This window comes from Gopherus flavomarginatus, chromosome 16, assembly GCF_025201925.1.
Source record: "Gopherus flavomarginatus isolate rGopFla2 chromosome 16, rGopFla2.mat.asm, whole genome shotgun sequence".
NCBI lineage: Eukaryota > Metazoa > Chordata > Testudines > Testudinidae > Gopherus > Gopherus flavomarginatus.
The window spans coordinates 23,517,848-23,544,187 of NC_066632.1; the positions used below are offsets into that span (position 1 = coordinate 23,517,848).

The following is a 26,340-nucleotide window of genomic DNA, read 5'->3' on the forward strand; positions in this document are numbered from 1 at the left end:
GGTGAGTGCTCTAACCACCAAGCTATTCAGGGCAGGCCTTAGCCTCTCTCTCTCTCCTCTTGTATTCACAGGAAATGGTGAAAAGGTTTCCATTTCATTGCACATCGCAGTGAAAACAAGGGCTGAAACTTTGACATTTTTTGCAAAACAGAATTCCTGTTTCCTGGCCAGCCCTAATCTTAAACTCACAAGAATCTGAACTGCATTATTTCTATTACAGAAGTTCTACTACAGTTTGAGGCCTGGGATAATTTAGGGGCCTTAAGTAGCAATTAGAAGCATGAAAAGGCCAAGCTAACATTAGCAGGAGTGTGACATGATGGTTATTTTGACCATGATGCCCTTCTGCTCCATTTTGATCTGTATAAGGAGACTAGACTGCAAGTGTGAAAAATCAGGACAGAGGATGAGAGGTAATAGGCATCTATAGAAAACAAAGCCCCAAATATCAGGATTGTCCCTATAAAATCTGGACATCTGGTCACCCTAGATCCGTAATATACCACAGATAAGAGCACAGAGGCCCGAGCACTTACTCTGACAGTGAGGTTCGCCCACTCAATCGCAGAAGGGACAATCTTCCTGTCACTCCAGAACTGCAGGGTTTGATTGCTGGGATTGTCAGGAGCGGCACACTTACAGCTAAGAGCAAAGAAAACACATTAGGGTTAAAGTATCAGAAGAGGGGAACTCCTCAGCGATAACAGAGCCTCGTTGGGCAAAAATTATACTTAGCTTTTAATTTTGGGGGAGGATATGCTGTATTCTTCAGATTAAGCACAAAACCAAAAAGATTTAAGAGCAAAATTGAGGTCAGCCTGAGTTACAGAGGCACAACCAGCACCTCCAAAGCAAAATATGTACCATTATCCACACTGTGCAGATGGGGAAACTGAGGCAGAAAGCAGTGAAGGGACTTGTTCAAGGGCTCCTGAACGCAGATGTCCTGACTCCCTGCCCAGTGCCCGAACCACTAGATTGGAATGTTCTCGAAGTACATAGCAAAATGCCAGTGATTTCTAGGTGTTGATGGATTCCCTGTTCAAAAGTTCCCACATCTTTGTGGCACATCTCTCTGCTTTACCACTAAACAGTCACACATTACGTTAGCTGGAGTTCAAGAAGCTTAGTCCCTGCATTAAGACCCGATTCAGCAAAGCACTTCAGCGTGTGCTTAAATTTGACTCCTGACACTTCTATGGCCTTCACCATCATATCTGAGCATCTTACAATCACTGGTAGATTTGATCCTCCCAACTCCCCCGTGAGACAGAAGAGAATTCTTACAGGCACATTAAGTGATTTGCCCAGGGTCACACAGAAAGCCTGACGCAGAGGGCTTGTCGACAGCTATTGCAGAAAAAGACAGGATGTGTCTTCAAAGCAGAATAGCTATTCCTGAATAACACCATGTGTGGACACTTGTTCTGGAATGTTCTTAATCCACTTCCAAAGTGGATTCTGAAATAAGAATGTCCACACGGGGAGCTATTAAGGAATAGATGGCAAGTAAAGTTGGGTCTCAGGAACCCTAGCCCATTGTCCTTTCCACTAGATTCTAGTTTTTATTTAACAGTAATAAGTCACTAGGACCAGATGGGAATCACCAAAGAGTTCTGAAGGAACTCAAATGTGAAATTGCAGAACTACTAATTGTCATTTGTAACTTATCATTTAAATCAGCTTCTGTATCAAATGACTGGAGGATAGCTAATGTGACGCTAATTTTTAAAAAGGCTCCAGAGGTGATCCTGGCAATTACAGGCCAGTAGGCCTGACTTTAGTACTGGGCAAACTGGTTTAAACTATAGTAAAGAACAAAATTGTCAGACACATAGATGAACATAATTTGTTGGGGAATAGTCAACATGGTTTTTCAAAGGGAAATCATGCCTCGCCAATCTACTAGAATTCTTTGAGGGGGTCAGTAAACATGTGGACAAGGGGTATCCAGTGGATATAGTGCATTTAGATTTTTAGAAAGCCTTTGACAAGTTCCCTCACCAAAGGCTCTGAAGCAAAATAAGCAGTCATGGGATAAGAGGGAAGGTCCTCTCATGCACTGGTAACTGGTTAAAAGATAGGAAACAAAGGGTAGGAATAAATGGTCAGGTTTCAGAATGGAGAGAGGTAAATAGTGGTATCCCCCAGGGTCTGTACTAGGCCCAGCCCTGTTTAACATATTCATAAATGATCTGGAGAAAGGGGTAAAAACAGTGAGGTGGCAAAATTTGCAGATGATACAAAAGTACTCAAGACAGTTAAGTCCCAGGCAGACTGCGAAGAGCTACAAAAGGATCTCTCAGAATGGAGTGAACAGGCAACAAAATGGCAGATGAAATTCAATGCTGATAAATGCAAAGTAATGCACATTAATGAAAACATAATCCCAACTATACATACAAAATGATGGGGTCTAAATTAGCTGTTACCACTGAAGAAAGAGCTCTTGGAGTCATTGTGGATAGTTTTCTGAAAACATCCACTCAATGTGCAGTGGCAGTCAAAAAGCAAACAGAATGTTGGGAATCATTAAGAAGGGTAGATAATAAGACAAAAAAAAATCATACTGCCTCTAAATAAATCCGTGGTACGCCCACATCTTGAATACTGCATGCAGATGTGGTTGCACCATCTCAAAAAAGATATATTGGAACTGGAAAAGGTTCAGAAAAGGGCAAAAAAAATGATTGGGGTATGGAATGGCTTCCGTATGAGGAGAGTTTAATGAGACTGGGACTTTTCAGCTCGGAAAAGAGACGACTAAGGGGGGATAAGATAGAGGTCTATAAAATCATGACTGGTGTGAAGAAAGTAAATAAGGAAGTGTTAGTTACTTCTTCTCATAACACAAGGACTAGGGGCCACCAAATGAAATTAATAAACAGCAGGTTTAAAACAAACAAAAAGGAAGTATTTTTTCACACAACGCAGAGTCAACCTGTGGAACTCCTTGCCACAGGATATTGTGAAGGCCAAGACTATAACAGGGTTCAAAAAAGAACTAGATAAATTCATGGAGAACAGGTCCATCAATGGCTATTAGCCATGATGGGCAGGGATAGTGTCCCTAGCCTCTGTTTGCCAGAAACCGGGAATGGGCGACAGGGAATGGATCACTTGATGATTACCTGCATTGGCTGCTGATACTGGGCTAGATGGACCTTTGGTCTGACCCAGTATGGTCGTTGTTATGTTCTTAACCATGGAACAATCCAGTCCCCGAGATCTCCCTGACAGAGCTTAGGAAGGCAACAAGCTGGTCCCTGTTATCAAAAAGGCTGAAAACCACTGTGGTAGATCACCTCCCTCTAAGCACGTGTTTAAACCCACTCTTATTCAGCAAGGTGCTGTAATCCTGCTGACGTCAAAGGGAATTAAACATGTGCTTAAGTGCTTTGCTAAACAGGGATGGGCTTAGGCGCATACTTTGCTGAATCAGCATCTTACTGTCCTGTTTGACGATAGCAGCTTTAGAAAAGGGGGGAAAAAAAAAGACGAACTCACTAGTAGAAGGTAAGGTGGTCGAGCTGGCTGTGCATGTGGATGGGGTAGGTTGCCCCTAGCTTAATCAGTTTCTCTAGAGCTTCGTAGATGAAAATGATACAGATCAGAGAAGCAAATGCTTCTTCAGTAAAGCGAGTGATGTAGCGTACGAGGGAGCTGGAGTCTGTTGCCACAAGGACGATGCACAGGAAAGCGGTCCACAGTCCAATGCTGGTTCTCAGGGAAAGGTAGGAGAGCGAGTAGTCTCTGCAAGCGCCAAAGGTCAGAATAAGCCAACAGGTGCACAGTGAATGGCACAGGAAATTGGGAAGGATTTTATTCATTCATTAAGACTCTTATGAGGACCAATTAAATGCAACACTGCTCTTCAGGCGAACTACCACCAATCCAGGGTATAGACCAGGCAGAGAACAGCTCAAATCTATTATTATTATTATCATTATTAATCGGCCTAGCAACGGCCCAATTAAGCCAGGCACGGTACACATCTGTATTAAAATTTCAGTCCTTGCCCTTAAGAGCTCACAGTCTTCAAACACACACATGCATAACATTAAGAATGTATAATCCTTAAATTCAATGGGACTAGTTACAATGGCTGGTAGGAAATTTTCCATCCAAAAAAAAAATTTTTCATTGATAGAAAAACTGAATTCCCAATGAATTATTTTTTTTAATGAAAGTGTCTCCTTTCTGCAGAAAAACTAAATGCTTGGAAACCAAAATATTTCAGGCAAAAATGAAATATTTCACTTTTTCGGTTTTCAAATTTCTACCCCAAAATCAATATTCTCTACGGGGAGGGGGACACTTTTCCATCAGCTCTAATGGTTATGTGCTTAAAGTTACGCATGTGCATAAGTGTTTCCAGGATCCAGACCTAAAAGACAGGACATAAGAAGTGGAGGAGACAAGCATTTGGGGATGGGGGCTAGGAACTTGAGAATATGCGTAACTTTAAGCATACGAGCAACACATTCATGGCTGATGAAAGTCAGTGTATTGTTCACCGTTCCAGTTTTTATTAAATCTACTCAAACTATTCCAGTCTTACACCATCACTCACGAAAGCAGCAATGTTTTATTTGCAAGGAGGAAATAAAACTGAATCTTACATTTGCTCTTTTTTTTTTTTTAATACATATTTTCCCTGTTGTTCTTTTAATCTGCCACCTGGCCCATATGCATCAATTCTGTACATTCTAAAGCGCACATGGCCTTACTTGCAGAACTTGAATAAAATCTTTTCAAACACCAACACCGGTCCAGTGCTTCCTAGGATAGTGAGGGGTTGTCCAGCGAACAGAGAGTACACAACTCCAGTCATCGAGGCACCAAATAAGGATTCTATTGCACTCTGAAGTTAAAAACAAACAAGCAGGCAACAGATAAATATTCTTCCATCTTTAAGTTTTATACATATTGGGTCTGAATCTCATTTACACTTAATCCACTTTACACTGTTCTGTCAGTGCATAAGGGTGGGCGTAAACAATATTCACACCATTTTAAGCTGAGTGTATGCTGCCAGAGCGCTGTACAGGACCTTAATGGAGAATTCATGTGATTATTTGCAAAAGACACTAACATCTGGCTAGATTCTTAATGTGAATCTGACACCCAAATCCCTTAGTTGGTTTGAAAATCCCAATTTGCATCTCTTTGCTTGCATTTTATATGACCAAACAGCAATAAACATATGGGTGTAGTACTAAGGGACTTCAGTCGGTGACCAAGCAGTTCCTTCCCAGTCCTATATTCCTTTGGATGGAACTAAATATGCTGCCTCAGTTTTCCCATCTGTACAATGGAGATAATGATAACGCCCTCTTTTGTAAAGCGCTTTGAGACCTACTGATGAAAAGTGCCAGATAAGAGCTAGGGATGAGTATTGTTTATGGATTGCAATGCATTGGATTTAGTGAATAAAATCTGCAAATGCCTCTTCCTTCCTTAAGATTTGATGCCATTTTGGGGGTTCTGGACTCCAGCCCATGACTGCAAAATGCTGCCATATAAAAGAGCACATGCACAGGGCTGAATGAAAGTGGTGTGGGCTCATGGCACACTCTTGCCAACCTTTACATAAATACACAACCTGCGGGGGTGTGGGGAGATAGTAACACTGGCAAAGACAAGATGAGGAGTTGTGTGACGCAGCGCAATGGGAAATCAAATTACTAGACACTTTGGACTCGTGCTCACAGCGGCTAGCCCCTGCTGCCCCTCCTATTGCAACAGCTACACTCGATTTTTAGCACACTAGCCCAAATGGCGCTAGCACGGATATACCGCCTCCAGCTAGAATCTACACCTCCAGCTCCAAATAAGTGTAGATGTACCCTGAGACTTTTACACAGACACCCATCACCTTCCATCTATGCCTCCCATCCTACCTACGGCAGGATCTTAATTTTAAAAAGCAATCACTCTGCCAGGTTAGTGTTATTCACCTATCCAAACTGAGAGCGCTGCCCCATGGAATAACAGCTTTGAAAATGTAACATTGAAAGCTGCACTTTATTAGCACGCCCGAAGCATATGCAGCACACGCTATGGAATTCCATGGGGCAGAGGCTTTGCGGATGGGAATTAATATAGTTCCATGAAATCAGTCAGTGTTGCCAACTCTCATGAGTTTATCACGAGCCTCGTGACATTTGGTGGGGTTTCTTAAAGCCCCAGCTCCCGGAATCAAGTGATCACACCAGAATCTCAGCTTTCATTTTTTAAAAAATTTAATTTCTAGACTGCTTGGCTGTGGAGAAAACCTGCCCCCTAAAGGCTCAACTAGCAGAAGGCAAGTCAATAGAACTCAAAACATATTAGCAGCAGTGAAATTCAATGCCTATTGCTCTTGGTGTTCTCTGATGTAGCTTGTTCTCCTGGGAATCATACCTTATGAATTAGAAAAAAAAATTCTTACTATTTGTCCATCGGTTGCTTCCCCAAGCAGCCCCCCAAAGGTAATCACGGGGGACATGCAGGCACAGTATAGGAAGAGGAAAGACGCCAAGCACTGCAAGCTCAGAGCGTCCCTGAAGTCACTCCAGAACCAAGGAGCTTTTCGTTTCACATCCATGATCAAACCACCAAAGAGCCTGCAAAAAAAGAAAAGAAAATGATATTTTTCCCCCTATCGGAGCCAACAATGGCAGATTTTCTTTTTTAAACAAGAGACAAGCAATGGTGTCTTGTAAATTCTCTATGTTGCAAGTCACCCTACACCTTGCTCTGACACTATTCATAATGAAATGATGCCTCACTCCAATGCTTTCCATCAGATCTTAAAGTGCTTTACACAGGAGGTAAGTGTAAATAATAAAATTATTATTATTTATTTGTATTATCTTAGCATGTCAGAGCCCCTGTTGCGCAAGGTGCTGTACAAACACAACAAAAAGACAGGTGACAGCCAACCAAAAACAAAAAAATCCATTACTTGCAAAGGTCTCGGGTGAACTTTAAGGAGAGGCAGATGAATGTTAAATCTGGTCACACTAACCTTCCTGTTCGTTCAAGTTCGGGTCCACTGTGCTGTTCTGGCTCAGTATGGCAAGCAATGCCATTAGGGACACCTGGCATCTTCCTCTTGTCCTGTTATAACAGAAACACAAGAGCGAGATCTTCGTGGTGTTCACCTCTAGATCCCAGGTATCTGATTGCAAGACACTCTTCCGTGCTTAGTAGAATTAAACAGCCCCGAACTCCCGCTGCACAGATCAACCCCTACCTGCCTTTGAAGGTTGTACTAACAGATACACTTTTCACCAGGCACAAAAGATGAACACACCCAGTTTATTTTGGACTGGACGGACACAGCTGGATCCAGAGCTGAGGGTCTCTCACACAGAACAGTGTTCCACCAGCCCCTCTCTTTGAAATTCAGCCTGGCCATCTCTGCTATCTAAGTACTTATATGGCCAACATTACTGTAGTATCTACATGTTTCACAGTCTTTGATGTATGTATCCTCACAACCCCTGTGTGAGCTAGTAAAGTGTTCTGATTAGGGCTTGACTTCCACAACCTCCGTGACTTCTGCAGCAGCCAGTGTGGCTGACCCCAGGGCTGCCCAAGCAGCTGGCCCCGGGGACCACCCGAGCAACCACCTGAGCAGCAGTCCCGGGGCGGCCAAAGCAGCCACAGCTTGATGGCTCCCGGCAGTGGTCCCAGGGCGGCCGGAGCAGCGGCTGGTCCTGGGACTTTATCCCTCTGGTGACAACCAGAGCAGCTGCTGGTCCCCCGGGGGGCTCCCCTCACGGTGGTGGCTAGAGCAGCCGCTGGCTACCCCTGGCAGTGGGCCCCAGGGGCTCCCCCATGCAGATGGTGCTGTGTGCTCCTTCCTGGCAGCGACCCCCCCAAGATTCAATTAAGGATATTTATGGTATAAGTCATGGACAAGTCACAGGCTGTGATTTTTTGTTTACTAAAAATACTCATGATTAAGTCATAACCTTAGCTATGATACCCATTTTAGAGATGGGGAAACTGAGGCAGAGAGAGGGGAAGTGACTTGCCACAAGCATGGGTGACAGTTGCCGAGCCATGAATAAAACCCAGGTCTCAAGTTCCATCCTGTGCTCTGTCCAGTATGACACACTGTTTCACAGGGGTCTCGTGTACAGTTCCTGCTCATACATCCCCGTCAGCCATTATAGTCTCTCTCTCATTCTGGAAGTGAAAAATGTTACCTACCTGGGAAGGTACATTTTTCGGTGGTTCAATTCTAATCGACGGATCCCATTCTCCAGGAGGCAATACTGTCACCTGATCCAGGAACTCATCAATACCAGCTACAAGGTCACCACGGTCTTTGGCTTTATAAGCAACGTCATGGAAAATCTACAAATAAGAGAGTAAGGTTTAGGCATGCTTAGCTTAGGAAGGGGAAACCAAGGCACAGAAAGATGGCATGGCCTGCCCTTTGGGGGATTAGACTAGATGACCTTTGCATTCCCTTCTAACTCTATGATTCTATGTTGCACAGCAGGTCAGAGACCAAGCAGGGAACTAAAAACAGTTCTCCTGAATCCCAGTTGAGTGCTTTATCCACTAGATTGCACTGCCTCGCTTGAGTAATAACAAAACGATAACAATAATGGGCCAGACTGTCAAGTGCTAGTTGACTAGAGCTGGCCAGGGAATGAGGTTTATTCCCAGAGAAAATTTCAATAGCTCAGTGAAAAATAAAAAATAAAGAATATTTTGATTCTGAAATGCCACTGATTTGCCTCATGGGAATTACAGTTTGGTGACCTCATGCTCCCACTGTCCCGTAAAAGCCAGGGTCTCTGGTCAGACTACATCTCCCATGATGCACCATGGCCTCGCCTCTTGGACAGTCACTGTCCATGGTGCATCATGGGAGATGTAGTCTGCCTGGGGAACCCAGCACATAGAGGAGAATGGGAGCCTGAGGTTCTTGAACTACAAGTCCCATAAGGCATTGGGGTGGCCTTTCAGAGTCCAAATATTTCAGAATATGGCTGCTTTATTTCAGCTTTTAACTAAAATATTTCAACTTTCAGACATTCAGTTTTCCAACAAAATCTCAGAATTTTCCATAGAACACACTTTTTGCAAAACATTTTGTTTTGCTGAAATTAAACTCAACCTTCCGTCAAAAAACAGTTTCAATCGAAAATTTTCAGACAGCCTATTTGTCACCCACAATCAGGGCAATTATGCAGACTTGTTGAAAAGCCGGGTGCTTATTTTGATGCCTAAATGGGGGCTGAGCTATTTTGCAAATGTGGATTTCGGCTGCCATGGGGAAGAGAACAAACTTCCCTAGTGTTACACAGCCATCCTGATCTCATTCTTCATCTTATCAGTCTGGAAACAAACAGTACATGCCCTTAAATCCTGGTCTGGAAGAGAGAATGATTTAGAAGAGGGCAGAAAACAAAGAAATGCAAAGGAGAAGAGCTGAAATTGTCACTTGTGCCATACCGTACCTCATCTGTCATGAGAGTGGCCATTGACCTGCCAATCTCATGGTACTGATGTGCTTTCCCTTCTGGTCCCAACAAGATAAATAAGAACCTGGCCACAGAAAACAGAGAAAAAAATGCTTTTATTAAATGGTAGTAAAGAGCAAAAAGAAACCACCTGAAGTTTCCAATGGGATCCGCACAGTAAATTTGCTTCAACGGGAGTTAGCACACAATGCTCATGAACTTGCAATGGGAGTTAGGCACATTAAAGCCTCTGAAAAGCTCTCCCTTTAAGTGTATTGCTTCTGTAAAAACGTCACTTCACCCACTGGCTGGAGTTCATTCGGAATCCGTACCTGTGCACTCAGCTGATAAAAGGCATAAGAGAAAAGCTGGCCTGAGTTTACTGGGACTTTCCATAGAATTTTTTTAATCTGATTTGAATATATATACATAATTTAATTTAATGTTTAAACATTTTTTAATTTTTTAAAAAAAAAGATAAAGTGTTTTTTAACACCCTTACCTTGTTGGGATCGGCACTTCCGTCATGCCTGAGAGAAGGACGGCTGGCGTCAGACGCACGAATGCCACCACGGGACGAAGGAGGAAATCCAACTCTCCCACTAGAACGTTGGAAGCTTCTGCTCCGGTGGGAATTTTCTTCATGAAATGAAGCTCCGCCTAGTTATGAAGAAATAATTTTCAGACAATTAGGAGTCACGCCTCCAGATCCACAACTGCACCTTCGAGGCCTGCTCTCTACACAGGTGTTATAGCGGTTTAATTATTCTGGTTGGAGGGGTGATTTTCTACTGAAATTGTTAAATCGATACAACCGTAGCATGGATGCAGTTGTACTGTCATAAAGGTGCCTTAGGACTTTTACATGGGAAAGTTTTTTCTGTATAATCTAAGGAGAAGAGATGAGCTAATATTTGATATTATGTTCTGGGTGAGGAGGGGAGGCAAACCAAAAAAATCTGAAACAAAATTCAGTTCAGTTCCAATCAAAAACTGAACGTTTTTTATATTTTTTAATCAAACATAGAAAAAACGGAAGAAAAAAAATCGTTTCGGTCCAAGAAAACGTTTTGGTTGATCTGAAACTGATTGTTTCATTTCATTTTGGGTCAACCAAAAATGTTTTGTTCAACCCACAATGAAATGTCTTTGGGGTACTTTTCTTTTGGGACATTTTGGGGTATTTTGACTTTAAAAAAATTTTTTTTTCTGTTTCTGTTGAAACTATTTGTCAAATTCAACCCAAATTTGTGAAGAGCGTCACCACCTGGAAAAATGTATTTTTTGGGCAAATTTACTATTTTTCAAAAAAACTTCGCCCGGCTCTAGCAACCAGTGAATTTAAATCTATATAGTTATTCCAGTATAACCTCCCATGCAGAATAAGCATCACATGTCAATGGTTGATCTCAGTGGACAAATGGTTAAGGCAGTATGACCCAGCCCAAGGGCCAAACCAAGTTATAAGAACTCATGAACAGATTTTCAAGTTCTCAGTACCCACAATTAGGATCTGACTTTCAAAAATGCTCAGCTCCCATTTAGGCACCTAAATAAGGACGTATGTCAAAGCACTCAGCACTAGGCCTGTGCAAATAATTAATTTTTTGGTTTGCTGGCCAAACTAGAAAAAAATCTGGGGCAAATAATTGTTTCGGGTCACATGAAATATTTTGTTCAACCTGAAAGAAACTTTTTGTTTCATTTTTGGGGCGAGGGTATTTTTTTTTAATGGAACTGAGGTAAAATTCAAAAGGAAAAGTTGTTTCCAATCAAAATGAATCAGTCAGAAAATGTTAAAACCAAACAATATGATTTTTTTTACCATTTTTTCCCCAACTGAAGCATTTCAGCAAATTCAACACAAATACACAAAAGGTTTCAGACAACCCAAATCTGTATTTTTTAGCCAAAAAAAGTTTTGGCTAAAAAATGTCACCAATCTCTACTTTGCCCCCATTACGAAATTTATAGCCAGTTTTTTCAAGCAGGCTCCTCATCCAGCATGCTGAGCTCTAGAAACATCTGGCCCCATCAAATTATCCACATTTCTTGTATTTACCTTGACTGACACAGCCACACATAGCATCTCACCTTGCTTAAATCCATAGGACTAGTGTCGTGGGTCACTCCATTTTTAACTTCTAGACTGGTGGTGCCAGGTTGAGGACACTGCGCGTGCATTGCTAAAGGAAAAAGAGATCAGAAAGCCCAAGGAAGCATGTTTCCTCTGTACCATTTGTGGCAAACACACACTGTTGCAGGACAGCAGTTAGTACTATGTGATGTACTGATCAGCACTGTATTTGCATGAATGCTAAGTAATCACACACAGCTCCCATTAGCTGAAAGGATACTAGAGCAAAAAGCTTTTGAGCTGCCCAACACCAGCTCCTTCTCCCACGAAAAAACAAAGTAACTAAAGAGAAATAAAGAAAAGAAAACCCTTACAGAAACGTCCTCCCAATTTCCCTGAGTCCCATTACAAGAAGTCTTCTTATTTTGGGGCATCTTGATAAGTGATAGCTTCATGCATTTTACAGAATCACCTCTCATTTCTAATATGTGTTAAAGGCTATAGCTTCACTGCAAAAAAAGGTGTATTTTTTACAAGGCCTGGGTAGTTTTAACCTCAGAGTAACTATTTGAGGTTAACTGTATACCCCTCACCTAAAGTGCATTGTCTCCACTAAGATTTTACATTGATACTTATCAGGGGGTAGCCGTGTTAGTCTGTATCCACAAAAACAACAAGAAGTCCAGCGGCACCTTAAAGACTAACGGATTTATTTGGGCGTAAGCTTTTCGTGGGTTGCATCTGAAGAACTGGGTTTTTTACCCACCAAAACTTATGCCAAAATAAATCTGTTAGTCTTTACTGATACTCGGGACACATGCGGGGGGAGGTGTCGCCGGTGGAGCAAATAAAAAAAAGAAAAAAAGGAGTACCATGAAATATCAGGACAGATGCTTAAATATCAGGACGTCAGGTCACCCTACACAGCGATCAGTATGAATGCTAAGGAGTCAAAACTACCAGTCATCTGGCTTCATGATTAGAGCTAAGCACAATTTTTTGACTTAAGCTTTTTCCGGTAAAAAAAGGCAGATGCAGCAACACTGAAACATTTCATGGATTCGTGTCAGATTTGCCAAATTGTTCGTCTTAAGAAAAACAAACTACCACAAGAAAAATCCAAGAATGCTGAAATGTTTCATTTTGACATTTTCAAAACAAAATATTTTGATTCTTTCAGGTGACAACACACGGCAGAGAAATTTCCTTTAATGTTATTTTTGAAATGCTTGAAATTGAAACAGAGCATTTTGTTTGACCTGAAATAAGGTGGATTTATTTTTTAACTTTTTTACTTGGCAAAAATTGCAAAATATTTCATTTTGCAGTCAACCCGCAATGATTTTTTTTCAGTTTTTCAGAACTACGGGCAAACTATATAATCAGTTATTCCCTCAGCTTTCCAGCTTTAATCATCATGTAAAAAACCAACACCGTTTTTTTTCCAGTGAAGTCATAGATAACTTAGCTGGGATTTGTGCTCCTTGGTGATTCAGGCCTTTTGGAAAATCCCACCTCAAAGGGTCAGGCTGTCTGAAGGCGCGACCCAGAAATCCTCACCCGTTTTATCCAATAAGTGTGGATCTGACTGTTTCTTGCTGACATCAGTGAAAGAGCGGACAATCGGAAGGAGGTTGTTCCTCTTCTTCTCATTCTGGTGGTGATGCTTTTTTAAGAGGGCATCCCGGATATTCTCTCTCATGCTTTCATCAAACTCACTGCTTGGTTCTTGCTGATCCAGGATCATATCTGGGGGAGGAGAAAATCAGTTCTCTAGCGTGCAGATTGTGTCACCGATGAATGTCCATGTGCTCAATGTACAAGCCAATAGGAAGTGAGGAACAGTGATTACAGAGCTCTTCTAGGACTGAATTTGTGTCCCTGCTCTGCCACACACTTCCTGTGTGACCTTGGGCAAGTCTCCCTATGTCTCAGTTACACCTGTAAAGTCGGATAATAGCATCACTCTACCTCCCAGGGCGAGTTCTGAGGATAAATGCATTAAGGAACGGGAGGTGCTCAGAAAAAAGCAGTATAAGTACTGTTGACAGAACTAAACATGCCCTCAAACTATTCTTATTTAGCTCTGTGCTTAGAAAGACTTCATGGCCACAGCAATCCCTGAATTGCACCTCCACAGTGTCCCCATATGATGGGGAGGTGGTGGAATCTCCTTCCTTAGAGGTGTTTAAGGTCAGGCTTGACAAAGCCCTGACTGGGATGATTTAGTTGGTGTTGGTCCTGCTTTGAGCAGGGCGTTGGACTAGATACCTCCTGAGGTCCCTTCCATTCCTGATATTCTATGATTCTATGAAAGACTATCCCTATCTTACACATGGAGAAAACTGAGGTACCACACAGATTAAGTGCCACCATCAAGCCCTTGCCTGATCTGAGAATTAAACATTTCCCCTTTGTTTCTTGGTGAAGATTCCGCGGATCATCCTTTCCCCCTGCAAACCACCCCCTCGTTTTCGTATTGCAGTCATGCTGACAGTGGGTTACATGCTTTCCAAACACCGAGGAAGAGAGAGGGCGAGGTTGTAACTGCAGTGGAGCCAGGACTCACTCCAAGAATCACTATAGCCCCAGCCAGCCAGCAAAGAGCAGTGGGACAAAACCCGTGACAGTTTCAACCCACGATGAGCTGGGAATAAGGTCGCACGCCTCATAGGAGAGCGTTACTACCGCCAGACGGAAAAGACAACCAATGCCGACGCGATCTTATTTAGGGAGACATTGTAGCATTGTTAATACGTCTTTGGGCATGCCTGCGCAGCTGCTGGGAACGTATTTCCCAGCATGGATAGACAGACACACACTGGTTCTGCTCGAGCTAACGTGCTAAAAGTAGCAGCGTGGCCATGGTGGCATGCACAGTGACTCTGACTAGCCAACTGAGTACATACCTAGGGGATCAGGTTTTTACTTAGACAGCTAACTCAAGCAGAGCTAGCACACGTCTGTCTAACCATGCAGAGAAGCACACTCCCACATGCTGCGTACACATATCCTTTGTCTTCCAACGAAGGCAGGGAGTTTTCTTTGCTAAAAAGTCTCTGCGAAATGATTATTCACTGCTTAGCTAATGCAGTTATTATTCCCCGTTCTCAGTAATGCAGTTTTCTTTCCTAATTGCATTGCTCTACACATTTAGCCAAATTATAACCAGTCTATAACTGGCTTCCCTGAGATTTCTTGGATAATTGACTGTAACTGGCAGTGCTCGAGGAGGAACGTGCTAAGAACGGATCTGACATCACTAGACCTTGAAAGAGTTTGAATGGAGATCTGCCAGTCAAAAATAATTTCTACAAAGCTGCTTTCTCAATTACCCTCAATTATCTCAACAGAAATGTATTACTTGGCCCTCTGCCAAAGGAACCCTGGCTTTGAAAGTTAGGTCTTGTCTACATATTGCAAAATAAAGTAGGTACTGAATATGAAGTGAAATAGCTATTCTGTATGGACATGCCTATTCCACTAACTTGCTGTATGGACTCGCCTATTCCACAGTAAGGTTTTATCTACATGGGGAGTTATTCCCAACTGACTATTCTGATTTATTCTGAATTGTCTCAATCCACTTTAGAAATGGATTAAGTTAATGCGGAATTAGGATTTGTCCACATATGAAAACCAATCCAAAATAAGATTGGGGCATGAATTTAAAGAGGATTAACTATTCCTGATTCTCTCCATGTGTGGATGCTCTTACCCCAGAGTAAGAATGCAACATTCTGAATTATTTATAATGTACTTATCTTAATCCAAACTATTTGGATTAAACTAATAGAAGTGTCTACTCATGGCATCAAACAGGAATAGTTATTACACTTTAAATTTATACCTTACTTTATTCCGGATTAATTTTCATGTGTACGCAAATGCTAAGAGTGCCTTTTTGCAGTTTAGCTTAATCCACTTTCAAAGATGACTAAATTAAACCAGATACAAGCACCCTTGGTGTGGAATAAAAGTGTCCGCATGGGGAGTTAGAATAGCTAGCCTGCCATAGCTATTCTGGACTGTTTTCCTATGTAAATAACCCCTTAAAGAATTTGCATAGTTCACACAGATTCCCACGTCTTAAAACAGAATAAATTAAGGTGAGATATTTGTAACAAATAGTTTATTCAATGGATTTTACCTCTTTTTCTGACCCCAAATGGTCCAGACATACACCTCTAGAACAACAATAGCATGTTAATCTATTAGACTCATTTCTGTTATCTGAAGTTATTCTCCAAATTATTTCTCTGAATAATTGTAGGTCTGTAAAACATGAGAAAATTTGATATTTGAAAGGTGCGCTCTTTTGATTGTCACATGGTCTGTTTCTGGACCTTGATTGGATGAATGTAATCAGGATTTCACGGTGGAAAAATCATGGTTCCAAATCTAAAGTTCGGTTTCTGTGCATATTCTAATATGTTTGCTTAACATTTGCTGTTTTGATGGCATCCCTACCGAGGATTTTGCAGGAACAAACATGATGCAGAGGGAAGTTACTTCGTTCAGAAATGCACAAGGATATTGCCCAAAGCTTTTTTCTCTGACATGACCCAACTGATCACTCAGTAAAACAGTACCTGCAATTTCCTCGATGCTGTTGGCACACATATCCAGAAGGACAGTCCCGTTCATGATACAACTCCTCAGCTCAAAGAGGCTGTGTAATGAAAGTGTCGCTACATAGGGCTTGCTCCAGCGTTCTCCTCCGTCCTCCACATCTTCTTCGAACTTCAGCCACCTGGAAGCATGGCAAACCAAACACAAATAAATACCGGCAGCAACCAGTTGTGGTGAAAAGACTCTCAAGCAGGTGTTGCAAAGATACAAAGCTGTGTATGAAATCTACCCCATAGACATTCGGTAACTCAATTAACGGTTCAAAGTTGGAAAAGGGAAGAGGATCAAGGGCACATTTTGGTTTTTAAGCAGCTGACGCAAAAAATTCCACCAGCTCTAATAATGCGCTGAAGGGTCTATTTTATATTTATTTTACATAGGGCACAGCAGCTGCTGGGATTGGACGACGGGGGATGGGTCACTTGATGGTTGCCCTGTTCTGTTCATTTCCTTTGAAGCATCAGGCATTAGCCCCTATCAAATGAAAGGATGCTGGGCTAGATGGACCATTGGTCTGATCTAGTATGGCTGTTCTCATCATCTTAGTATAGTGCACAAACGCCTCATAATCTTTAAAGCATTTGTCCTCGCAACATCCATGCCTTTCTATCTTATATGGTGCCCATTATCCTAGTATGTAAGCACCTCTCAGTCTTTAATGTATTTAGCCTCACAAGCCCCTGTGATGCAGGGCATCGCTACCATCCCCATTTTACACATGGGAAACTGAGGCAGAAAGAGACTAAGTGATTTGCCTAAGGTCACACAGCAAGCCTGTCTCAGAGCAGGGACATGAACCTGGGTCTCCCATGTGCCTAGGCTAACACATTGATCACTGGACCGTCTCGCCTCCCCATGTCTGTACATCAACATGCCTGCCTTCGATTCTTCCACATGCTGTTATTACATAGGAGGTGCCTGAAAAAGCAGAGGTGCTGTGCTATATACAAGGGATCCGCATCATATCTTCCTCCCCCACCTCTTTACCAAGTCACACTCTGGAAGTGACAGACTATGAAAGCCCTGTCTAGCAGCAGCATCTCTTCTTCCAGCAGGTGGTATCATTGGGCAGCACTTCAAGGAAATGGTACCAAAAACATAGCCTGATGGGAGGTCAGGAAAACACATTCAGTTTCATTGAGCCAGTGGAGTATATAGCTATGTGTCACCTGGCTGTTTCCTTCCATTCGGCATCTTCTCCTTCTTTCACACAGATTTCATCCAGCTCTGTGAACAAATCGTGGGGAACGTGCTCCTCGTCCTCCTCCATACCAAGGATAAACTGAACTCGCTGAGACGGGGTGTCTAATTAACAAACAGTTAAAGAGGCATCTGCTGTGACCAGGTTACACCATTAAAGAAATGCCACATTTAAGAGGAAGAGGTTGCTCATTGTTATATGTATCGAATAGAAACATCATGCCAAAGATGCTTGGTTTCAAACCGACCCACATGTCAGAAGCCAAATATAAAATTCATAGGCACCCACCGGTGGCCCAGCCAATCAGCTCCTCTCTCCGCCCCCACCCCCCAGCGCCTCCCGCCCACTGCGGATCAGCTGTTCAGCGGTGTGCAGAAGGTGCTGAGGGCAGGAGGTTTTTAAGAACAGGTTAGACAAACACCTGACAGGGTATATGTGGTCCTGCCTCAGTACGAGGGCCTGGACTTCATGACCTCTCGAGGTCCCTTCAAGTCCTACCTTTCTGTGATTCTATTATTTATAAATGTATTTAGCAGATTAAAAATCCCCCAAAGAAAAAGAACAGAGCTAAAAAGTAAAAACGAATCATGAAATAACACGACCGTTCCCAGCTTTCGCTCGGATAACTTTGTTTGTATGCTGCATATTTCTCGTCCACCTTTCCTCTGTCTTGTCTGTTTCAACCGAAAGCTCCTTTATGACGGGGATCATTGCTTGCTATGTGTCTGCATCATACCTAGCATAATGGGGCCCCGATCCTAGCAGGGGGCTTCTGGGTGCTTCCTCTACAAATAATAAATGCTGATTATAAACTGAATTACTAGGAGTAAATTCTTGGCCCTCATGAAGCGAATGGCAAAAGCTCCCAGTCACTTTAGCGGAGCCAGAATTTCCCCTCTTAATTTCGTACACGCTAACTAGCACAAGTTTGGCTCTAACTATTTCAGAGCGAATAAAAAAACTCAGATGTTGCTTTCACTGGGGTGAGATTGGGCAATGAACTTTCCATGTCCAGTGCCCCATGTTATCCCAGGAAGAGCAATGCCAGGCAATTTACCAACACTTGTGGTAGATACTCTATCCCTGATAACTTTTAAATCAAGACTCTAGGTTTTTCTAACTAATCTTCTCTAAGAATTCTTTTGGAGAAGGTCTCTCGCCTGTGTTATTATAATAATAATTGGAGATATACCTATCACTGGAAGGGACCTTGAAAGGTCATTGAGTCCAGCCCCCTGCCTTCACTAGCAGGACCAATTTTTGCCCCAGATCCCTAAGTGGCCCCCTCAAGGATTGAACTCACAACCCTGGGTTTAGCAGGCTAATGCTCAAACCAGGTCACGCTAGATCATCATGGTCTCTTCTGGCATTGGAATCGATGGATCTATTAAAAAATATTGATTCCCATTACTTATATAAGTTCTGCTTCCATCATTAAACGCACGCTATGTTCCCATTGTACATTAGCCTGAGATGTTATTTACCATGAGATTCCTGCTCATCTTCTTGAATGGCTCCCTTCGCCCGGTCTCGTTTCCGATGTTTCTGGCCATGATTCCTGTGATGCCTGTGGCTTTGTCTCACCAAAGGCATCCGTACCCCAACGTATAGCGTTCTGTGCCCTGCAACAAAGCAGAAGCATATCAGTCTGTGTCACTCTTAGCCCCACAGTGCCTGTCAAGATGAATGGTGCCCACGGTGCAACATTGCTGTTCATATAGCTGTGCTTCATAACGTATAATGTTCAAAGTCAGTAAAAAAAAAACAAAACACTTAGGTCAGCATTTCTCAAACTGGGGTATGCGAGGGTACGCCAGGTGGTCTGCAGGCCCCACTGATCAACTCCTTCCCCTCCCTCCCAGAGCCTCCTGCATGCTCAGGAACAGGCCCTGCTGATCAACTCCTTCCCCTCCCTCTCAGAGCCTCCTGCATGCTCGGGAACAGCTGTTCGACAGTGATCAGGAGGCACGGGGAAGGAGGGAGAGGAGCGGGGACCAGACCTGCTTGGGAGAGGGGGAAGAAAGAGGCGGGGAAGAGGAGGGGCAAGGGTGGAGTGGGGGTGGGAAGAGGTGGGGCAGCGGTGGGGACTTGGGAGAAGGGATAGAGTGGGGGCAGGGCCTGGGATTGAGCAGGGAGTTTGAGGCTCCACAAAATAATTTAAATCAAAATGGGGGTCCTCGGGTTGCTAACGTGTGAGAACCGCTGACTTGGGTCACACAATGACAGAGTTAAGCAAAACGTCAAAATTCCATTCCAAGGGAAAATTCCAATATTTCAGCTTCTGTTTTTATCCTGAATCAGGAAAGAAAAAGTGAAATATCAAAAGTTTTCATGGACCAAAACTTTCAGGAACATTTTGATTTGGAAACATCAGAGCATTTTGTTCCAAGTCGGTTCAGCATTCGTCACTGATAGAGATGGCAGATGACTCAAAAATTGGCAGGCTGGTAAATAATTTAGAGAAAGGGCCACTGATCTAAAGTAGGGTGACCAGATGTCCTGATTTTATAGGGACAGTCCTGATATTTGGTGCTTTTTCTTATATAGATGTCTATTACCACCACCCCCGTCCCGATTTTTCACCCTTGTTATCTGGTCACCCTAATTCAAAGAGATTGCGTGATAAACTGCATTTTCACACAGCTACGTGCACATTTATATACCTGGGGACAAAGAACGGAGGCCGTGCTTACAGGATGGGTGACTCTATCCTGGGAAGCAGTGACTCTGAAAAAGATTTGGGGGTCGTGGTGGATAATCAGCTGCACATGAGTTCCCAGTGTGACTCTGTGGCCAGAAGAGCTAATGCAAACTTGGGACGCATAAACAGGGGAATCTCAAGTAGGCGGAGAGAGGTTATTTTACCTCTGTATTTGGCAGTGGTGCAACCACTGCTGGAATCCTGTGTCCAGTTCTGGTGCCCACAATTCAACAAAGATGTTGATAAATTGGAGAGGGTTCAGAAAAGAATGACTAGAAAACAAGCCTTATAGTGACAGACTTAAAAAGCTTGATCTATTTAGCGTTTAGCATAACAAAGAGAAGGTTAAGGGGTGATTACAGACTAAAAGTACCTCCCTGGGGAACCAATATTTAATAATGGGCTTTTCAATCTAGCAGAGAAAGGTAGAACATGATCCAGCAGCTGGAGGTTAAATCTAGACAAATTCAGAGTGGGAACATTTTTAATGGGTAGAATAATTAACTTTGGAACAACTGACCAAGACTCATGATGGATGCTCCATCACTGACTATTTTTAAAATCAAGATTGGGTGTTTTTCTAAAAGATCTGCTCTAGAAATTGTTTCGGGGGAAGTTCTCTGTAGGGTTGCCAGGTGTCCAGTTTTCAACCTGAATGCCAGGTCAAAAAGGGACCCTGGCAGCTCCGGTCAGCACCTCCGACCGGGCCATTAAAAGTCCGATCAGCGGTACTGAAGGTCTAAGTCCCTACCTGTCCTGGCACTGCGCTGTGCCCCAGAAGCAGCTAGCAGATCCGGCTCCTAGGCGGGGGGGACTACAGGGCTCCGTGTGCTGTCTCCTCCCCGAGCACCAGCTGGCCAATGGGAGCTAGGGGAGCGGTGCTCGAGGAGGAGACAGCACACAGTTTAAAAACCAATTTAAGTAAAACCAGTGCAACTTTCTCATGTAGACAAGAACTCAGTCTACAGTCTCAGGGCTGGCCCACAACACTTTAGTACCTGAGGCAGGGAGCTCAAATGACGCCCTCATGCCCTCTCACTTGGGCCAAAACTTTGAAAGGTCTCAACTCTGCCTTTTTCCTGTTCTGCTCCTCTCATGGTACTGCTCTGCTACCTACTCCAATAAAGGAGAACTGACAACTTAAAATGCCTTGTTCAAAAATTTTAAGTAACACTTAACTTTCAAACACCTGAACAGCAAATGTAACTTTTCTTGTCTGCATAGTAAACACTGGCATTTTTATCTGAATAATCAAAGTGGTGCTTTCCGTGCCTTCTTGGCTGCAAAGATTTGAACTAATTCCTGAAGGTCCACAGTCTGGGCCAGCTCATGCTCTCTTGAGATGGTTGCAAGGCCGACCAGCCTCTCCTGTGTCATTGTGAAGCACAGGTGTGTTTTTATTAACTTCACCTTGGAGAAGCTGCATTCTCCACTGGCAATTGTTACAGGAAGTGTTGGAAGTATGTGCAGAGCAACAAAAGCATTTGGAAAGAGGGTGGTCATCTTACTTGTGCACATATATTCCAGAACAGCTTTTGGAGTTGATCCTGCTGAAATGTATCTTGAAAGGGATTTCAGTTCATCACCTAAATCACTCGCATCAATATCGCACGTCATCTGTGTCAGCACTGTCTTTAGTGCCCTGCACTGCTGGTGTAGGTCTTCTTCAGGTATAGTGAGGAGTTTTAGAATATCATACAACATTCCAAATATATTGATGTGTTCCTTGAGCTGCATGAAACATTCTTCAACTGACTGTACTGCATGATTTATCACCTGGTTAAAGAATTCAACTTTGAATTGTTGTGTAGGGTCTTTTATGGGATTATCCCTTGCCTCGTAATCAAAATGTCTTCTTCTTCGGTGACCCTTGTGTTCCTGAATGGATGGGAAAATAGCTTCAGTGTTAAGTTCCTCTGCCAATTTCTCTGCACTCTTCAGAACATTTTGAAATCCCTCATCTGACCTGTAAGACTGTAGGTATGACTTTGCTTTGTCCGGTTGTTCCATTGCTCCAGATATATCAAGGTCAACACCTTGGAGTCTCTTGCTTACAACATTTATTTCAAACAGGATGTCATGCCGCAACACCAAGCAACACAGAAATGTGAAGTTATGTATGTTTCTGGCGATTCCATTTCCCTCTGCCACTGTTGTCCCATGAACAGTTCCTGTCATAGCATTATCCTCCATAATGGCAACTATGGCATCATCTGTCTTCCCAATTTGGTGTTTGATAGGCTTTATCGCCTCCACTCGACTTTCCCATCGTGTGGCACTCAGTGGTTTCAGTGTCAGAGAGGATGTTCTCAGATCTTGCTTCAAAATCTGCCATCGAGGAGTTGTTGCAGAGAAAAATACATAGATGCTTTGAACTACATTAAAAAATTCAGCAGCCAGTGATGCTGCATCACTGACCACCAAGTTCAATGAATGAGAACTGCATGGGACAAAAAAAACTCAAGAGTTTAACTCTCAGGTCCGTGTCTGCACTCCTGTTCTTTCCTCTCATGTTGGCACCAATATCATAGCCCTGACCTCTCATGTCAGCTATCACAATTTCCCTATCTTCAGCTTTTTAAGAAGCACATTTGTCATACCAGCTCCTGTAGTATCATCAGTGTCAATAAATTCTAGAAGATGCTCTCTGACAGTCACCATTGCAGGAACATTTTCACTAGGTTGTGTTGTTGTTACAAAACGCACCATTAAAGTCATTTGTTCCATATGGCTGATGTCAGGTGTGCACTCCAGAATAAGAGAGTAATAGCATGCTGATTTCAGATCTGCCACCATTTTCTGTTTGACTTTTGTTGCCAGTAACTGTGTGATCTCATTTTGAATGGTTTTTCCAAGGTTGTGGTGTGTATACATTTCTTCGGTGTTGACTCTTCTTAGATGCTCCTGAAATATAGCATCAAACTCAGCCATCAGCTTCACAATTTTAAGAGTTTCCATTGTTTGGCATATACAGCTGATCTGATGTTCCACACAGTGCTAGGTTTTGGGTAGCAAGCATTCTCACAATGGCAATGAGCCTTTTCAGAACATTTTGCCAGTAAAGAGACTCTGATGCAATCTTCTCTTGATGCTGATCATCCATGGTGGCCTTTAACCTTAGTCTCATCTCAAGCTCTTTCCACCTATGGAATGCTCTCTGGTGATTTGCTGCCTTCTCGTGGCATGCCAGATTTCTAGACAGATTTTTCCAGTCCTCTGTTCCTGTAGAACACAATGTGGCTGGAACATTAGACTGGAAGAGTTTGCAACAAAAACAGTAATGCAGCATTCTGGGTTTTTGAGTACATAAGCCACGGCCTCTCCACTTAGTCACCATTGGGGATTTCACACCAGTGATGTGTTAGACGGAAACTTCTGTTTTCATTGTCTTTGGGGAACGTGAAGTTTTTCACTTGCTGTGGCCCATGCAGTACAAGGAAGTCCCTCAGGCTATTGCTCAAGTGGGTCCACAGCCCTGGATCATCCAGACTTAAGGAACTAAACTCAGAAGCAGCTGCTTCTTGCGCCTCCACCACACTCTTGTCTGATCTACACTTTTCTTCAGGAATGTGCATGGTTACATCCACTGGATATGGATGTTCCAGTAGCTGCCGGGTCACCTGCACTCTGACTAACTGGAAAATCAGGCATCTCCTTGCCCTCACATCCTCACTGAGCCCGGAAGGCTCACCGTGGACATTTGTGTCTATGTATCTCAGGAGAGCTCCTTCCTGCTTAGACAGAAAAGCTTCCTTTGCTTTCTTTCTTTTTCTGAATGCTGCCCCAGAGGGGCGTTTTCTTCTTTCACTCACGACTGCTGTTCTGTGCCAGCCACAGTGGCTCTCAACACTCCGTTGAAGGGGACAAATGAGCAGGCTGGTAGCAGGGCCTGAGTGAGGGATGACATCAGCGTCTTAAGGGCCTAACTGGCTCTGACTACTTCAGTTGACTGCCTGTTCTCCTCAAGTGGGTTCAGAGAAGCAGCAGGAAACAGGAAGCTCCCTGAGAAGCTGGTGTGAATCAGTCCAGACTCCTGGGAGTGCTGGAGAGGTACCTAAGAGGCTCCTCCTCCTCTCTCTCCCTGCATCTTCTGCTGCTTTCTGTTATTCCCTCTCACCTTTTCTCCTGCCTGCCTGTTATGTCTCTTGTGCCCTCCTTCCTCCAGCACAGCACTCCACCATCTCTGTGCATCTAGAGCAGAGAGATTACATATGCACCAGTGGCAGACACAATTTTCTACACTCTAGGTCCTAGTGGCGCCCTCCACACACAGTTTGGCACCTGAAGCGGTCGCCTCAGTTCACCTTATGGTAAGGCCAGCCCTGTATTCTCTCAACTGTCAGTCAGATATCTGCAAAGGAGCCATTTTTGCAGGGCCCCTTAAAGGTCATGGACTTGTTCTATTTTAGATCTGACATATCTGGTTTATTTTATTATTATAAAGTTTCAAAAACAAGGCAGCGGCTTGATTTAAAAAGCCCTTAAGAAGGAAACAAACCTCTTTGTAATTTACAACTTTAATAGGACAATGTTCCCGACAGCTCATTAAGCAGAGGCAGAAGGTAATTATTTTCAAAGATTGCATAAGGCACAGCACAAGAGGAGATTAAGCCAATCTCCTGATAATGAACTATTAGACAAATCATAGTCAGACACCTTAAGCATTCAGATCATTCCAGTGGCCTATCAAAGCTGGGTTTTTCTACCTGCTAGACTGAGAAAATATGCTGATGAGTCATCCCACCCGTCTCCTGTATCTAATGTTGTTTCCTCTGGAGTTTTCTTTTGTTCCTTTATTTATAATTTTTATTTTAAATAAGAAAAATGTCTGCTGCCTCTCTTATTACTCATTTAAGCCCATTTGGCCAGAATTGAACCTGAAATTTAATGAGATTCTCTGGCCTCTGTAAGGCAGGCCGTCAGATTTGGTCATCATAGTGGTCCCTCTTCTGGCTTTGAAATCTGTAAAAGCGGGGACAGAAGATGAAGCAAGAATCAAAAAGCTGGGTTATATGTTGCTCTGTATTTTGTGTCATCACCGGCACCAGTGCAAGGCAAATCTTTAGGCCAGGCATGTTGAAGACACAGCCTGTATGATGTATCTCCTTGGCCTGAACAATGCAGGCAGAGTCAGCAGAACCTACATGCTCTCTCTCTTCTTTTCTAAATATGTTTTGAGCCCTCACAAGGGTTAGTCTTTACTCAAAACACTCGGCTGTGTTAGGACACGGCATGGAGGCAGTGCAGTACATGGAGCAATGTCGTCGGAGATTTGTCCACTTTGTCAGCTGGATATTGTCTCCCTTTGGCTGCTTGCTTCACATTCTTGGCTGGTTTTCCCCACATTCTTTCTCCTTTCCCTCTTCCACCCGGCCCTATTCCTCTCTGCATCCCCTCTCCCTTCCCTCGTCTCTCTATTAGGTAATCCCCTCCAAAAAACTCCCCACCCCTTAAAAATCAAAATTCATGGTATTAACATGCCGTACGCAACCCATCCCGTGATCACTCCCACCAGGCCTACCCTATAAATGTGCGTCAGTATAAGTACTTTGCTCAAGGGTGTGAAAAATCCGTGCCCCTGAATGACGCAATTGTACCAACCTAACCCACAGTGTAGACAGAGCCATGTCACGGAGGTGGATTAGCTACGCTGACGGGAGAAGCTCTTCCATCTGCATACTAACGTTTTCACTGAGGCAGTGTTTTAAGTGTAGACATGCTCTTATACCCTTTTCTCCTCTCTTTAGCAGGTCTCTGCACCTCCGTCCATTGCTCTAAGCTCGTATAGGACTTAACACAATGGGCCCGCATGCTCAGTTGATCCCTACGCACGACCAAAATAATCATCACAGTCAAAAACTCACAGCAATTAACGGACTGTCCGATACAATGTGGCATTCCATGCAAACAGGAACTGCTCAGCATTGGGTCAGCTAATTTCTGGGTAAACTAACTGGGTTCCTATTTGTTGCTTTCCTTTGGGAGCGTCTCAGCAGAAGGTTCCCCGGCAGGGTTTGCACACCACGTCTGAACAGGTTGTGAGAAGGACACATTTTATTCATGGATAACTGGCCAACAAAAACAGGGCTCAGTTTGTCAAATGACAAATCACGGACTATACACATATTGCCCAGATCTGCTCTCAAGTCCCACTGCTTCTCTTTAGCACGAGGCCAGTTAATGAGCAGGAGTCTCATGTACACTAACACCCCTTTGCACGGCCCGACCGATGGGAATGAGACTCTTTTACAGCCCAGGC

At 43.3% G+C, this 26,340-nt stretch overlaps 1 protein-coding gene across 2 annotated transcripts in view; it reads right to left on the minus strand.

Moving 5' to 3' along the window:
* The window catches only part of SLC4A8 (solute carrier family 4 member 8), a 78,228-nt gene that overhangs the window by 26,716 nt on the left and 25,172 nt on the right, over positions 1 to 26,340 (minus strand). For both annotated transcript variants that reach the window (XM_050925330.1, XM_050925331.1), the window contains exons 3-15: positions 18,865 to 19,002; positions 17,349 to 17,484; positions 16,140 to 16,300; positions 13,108 to 13,296; positions 11,565 to 11,656; positions 9,973 to 10,130; positions 9,468 to 9,555; positions 8,206 to 8,352; positions 7,013 to 7,104; positions 6,434 to 6,608; positions 4,731 to 4,864; positions 3,508 to 3,753; positions 537 to 642 (exon numbers count right to left, since the gene is read on the minus strand). In XM_050925330.1, coding sequence (XP_050781287.1) covers positions 537 to 642; positions 3,508 to 3,753; positions 4,731 to 4,864; positions 6,434 to 6,608; positions 7,013 to 7,104; positions 8,206 to 8,352; positions 9,468 to 9,555; positions 9,973 to 10,130; positions 11,565 to 11,656; positions 13,108 to 13,296; positions 16,140 to 16,300; positions 17,349 to 17,484; positions 18,865 to 19,002 — 1,862 coding nt within the window. The remainder of the gene's footprint in view (positions 1 to 536; positions 643 to 3,507; positions 3,754 to 4,730; positions 4,865 to 6,433; positions 6,609 to 7,012; positions 7,105 to 8,205; positions 8,353 to 9,467; positions 9,556 to 9,972; positions 10,131 to 11,564; positions 11,657 to 13,107; positions 13,297 to 16,139; positions 16,301 to 17,348; positions 17,485 to 18,864; positions 19,003 to 26,340) is intronic.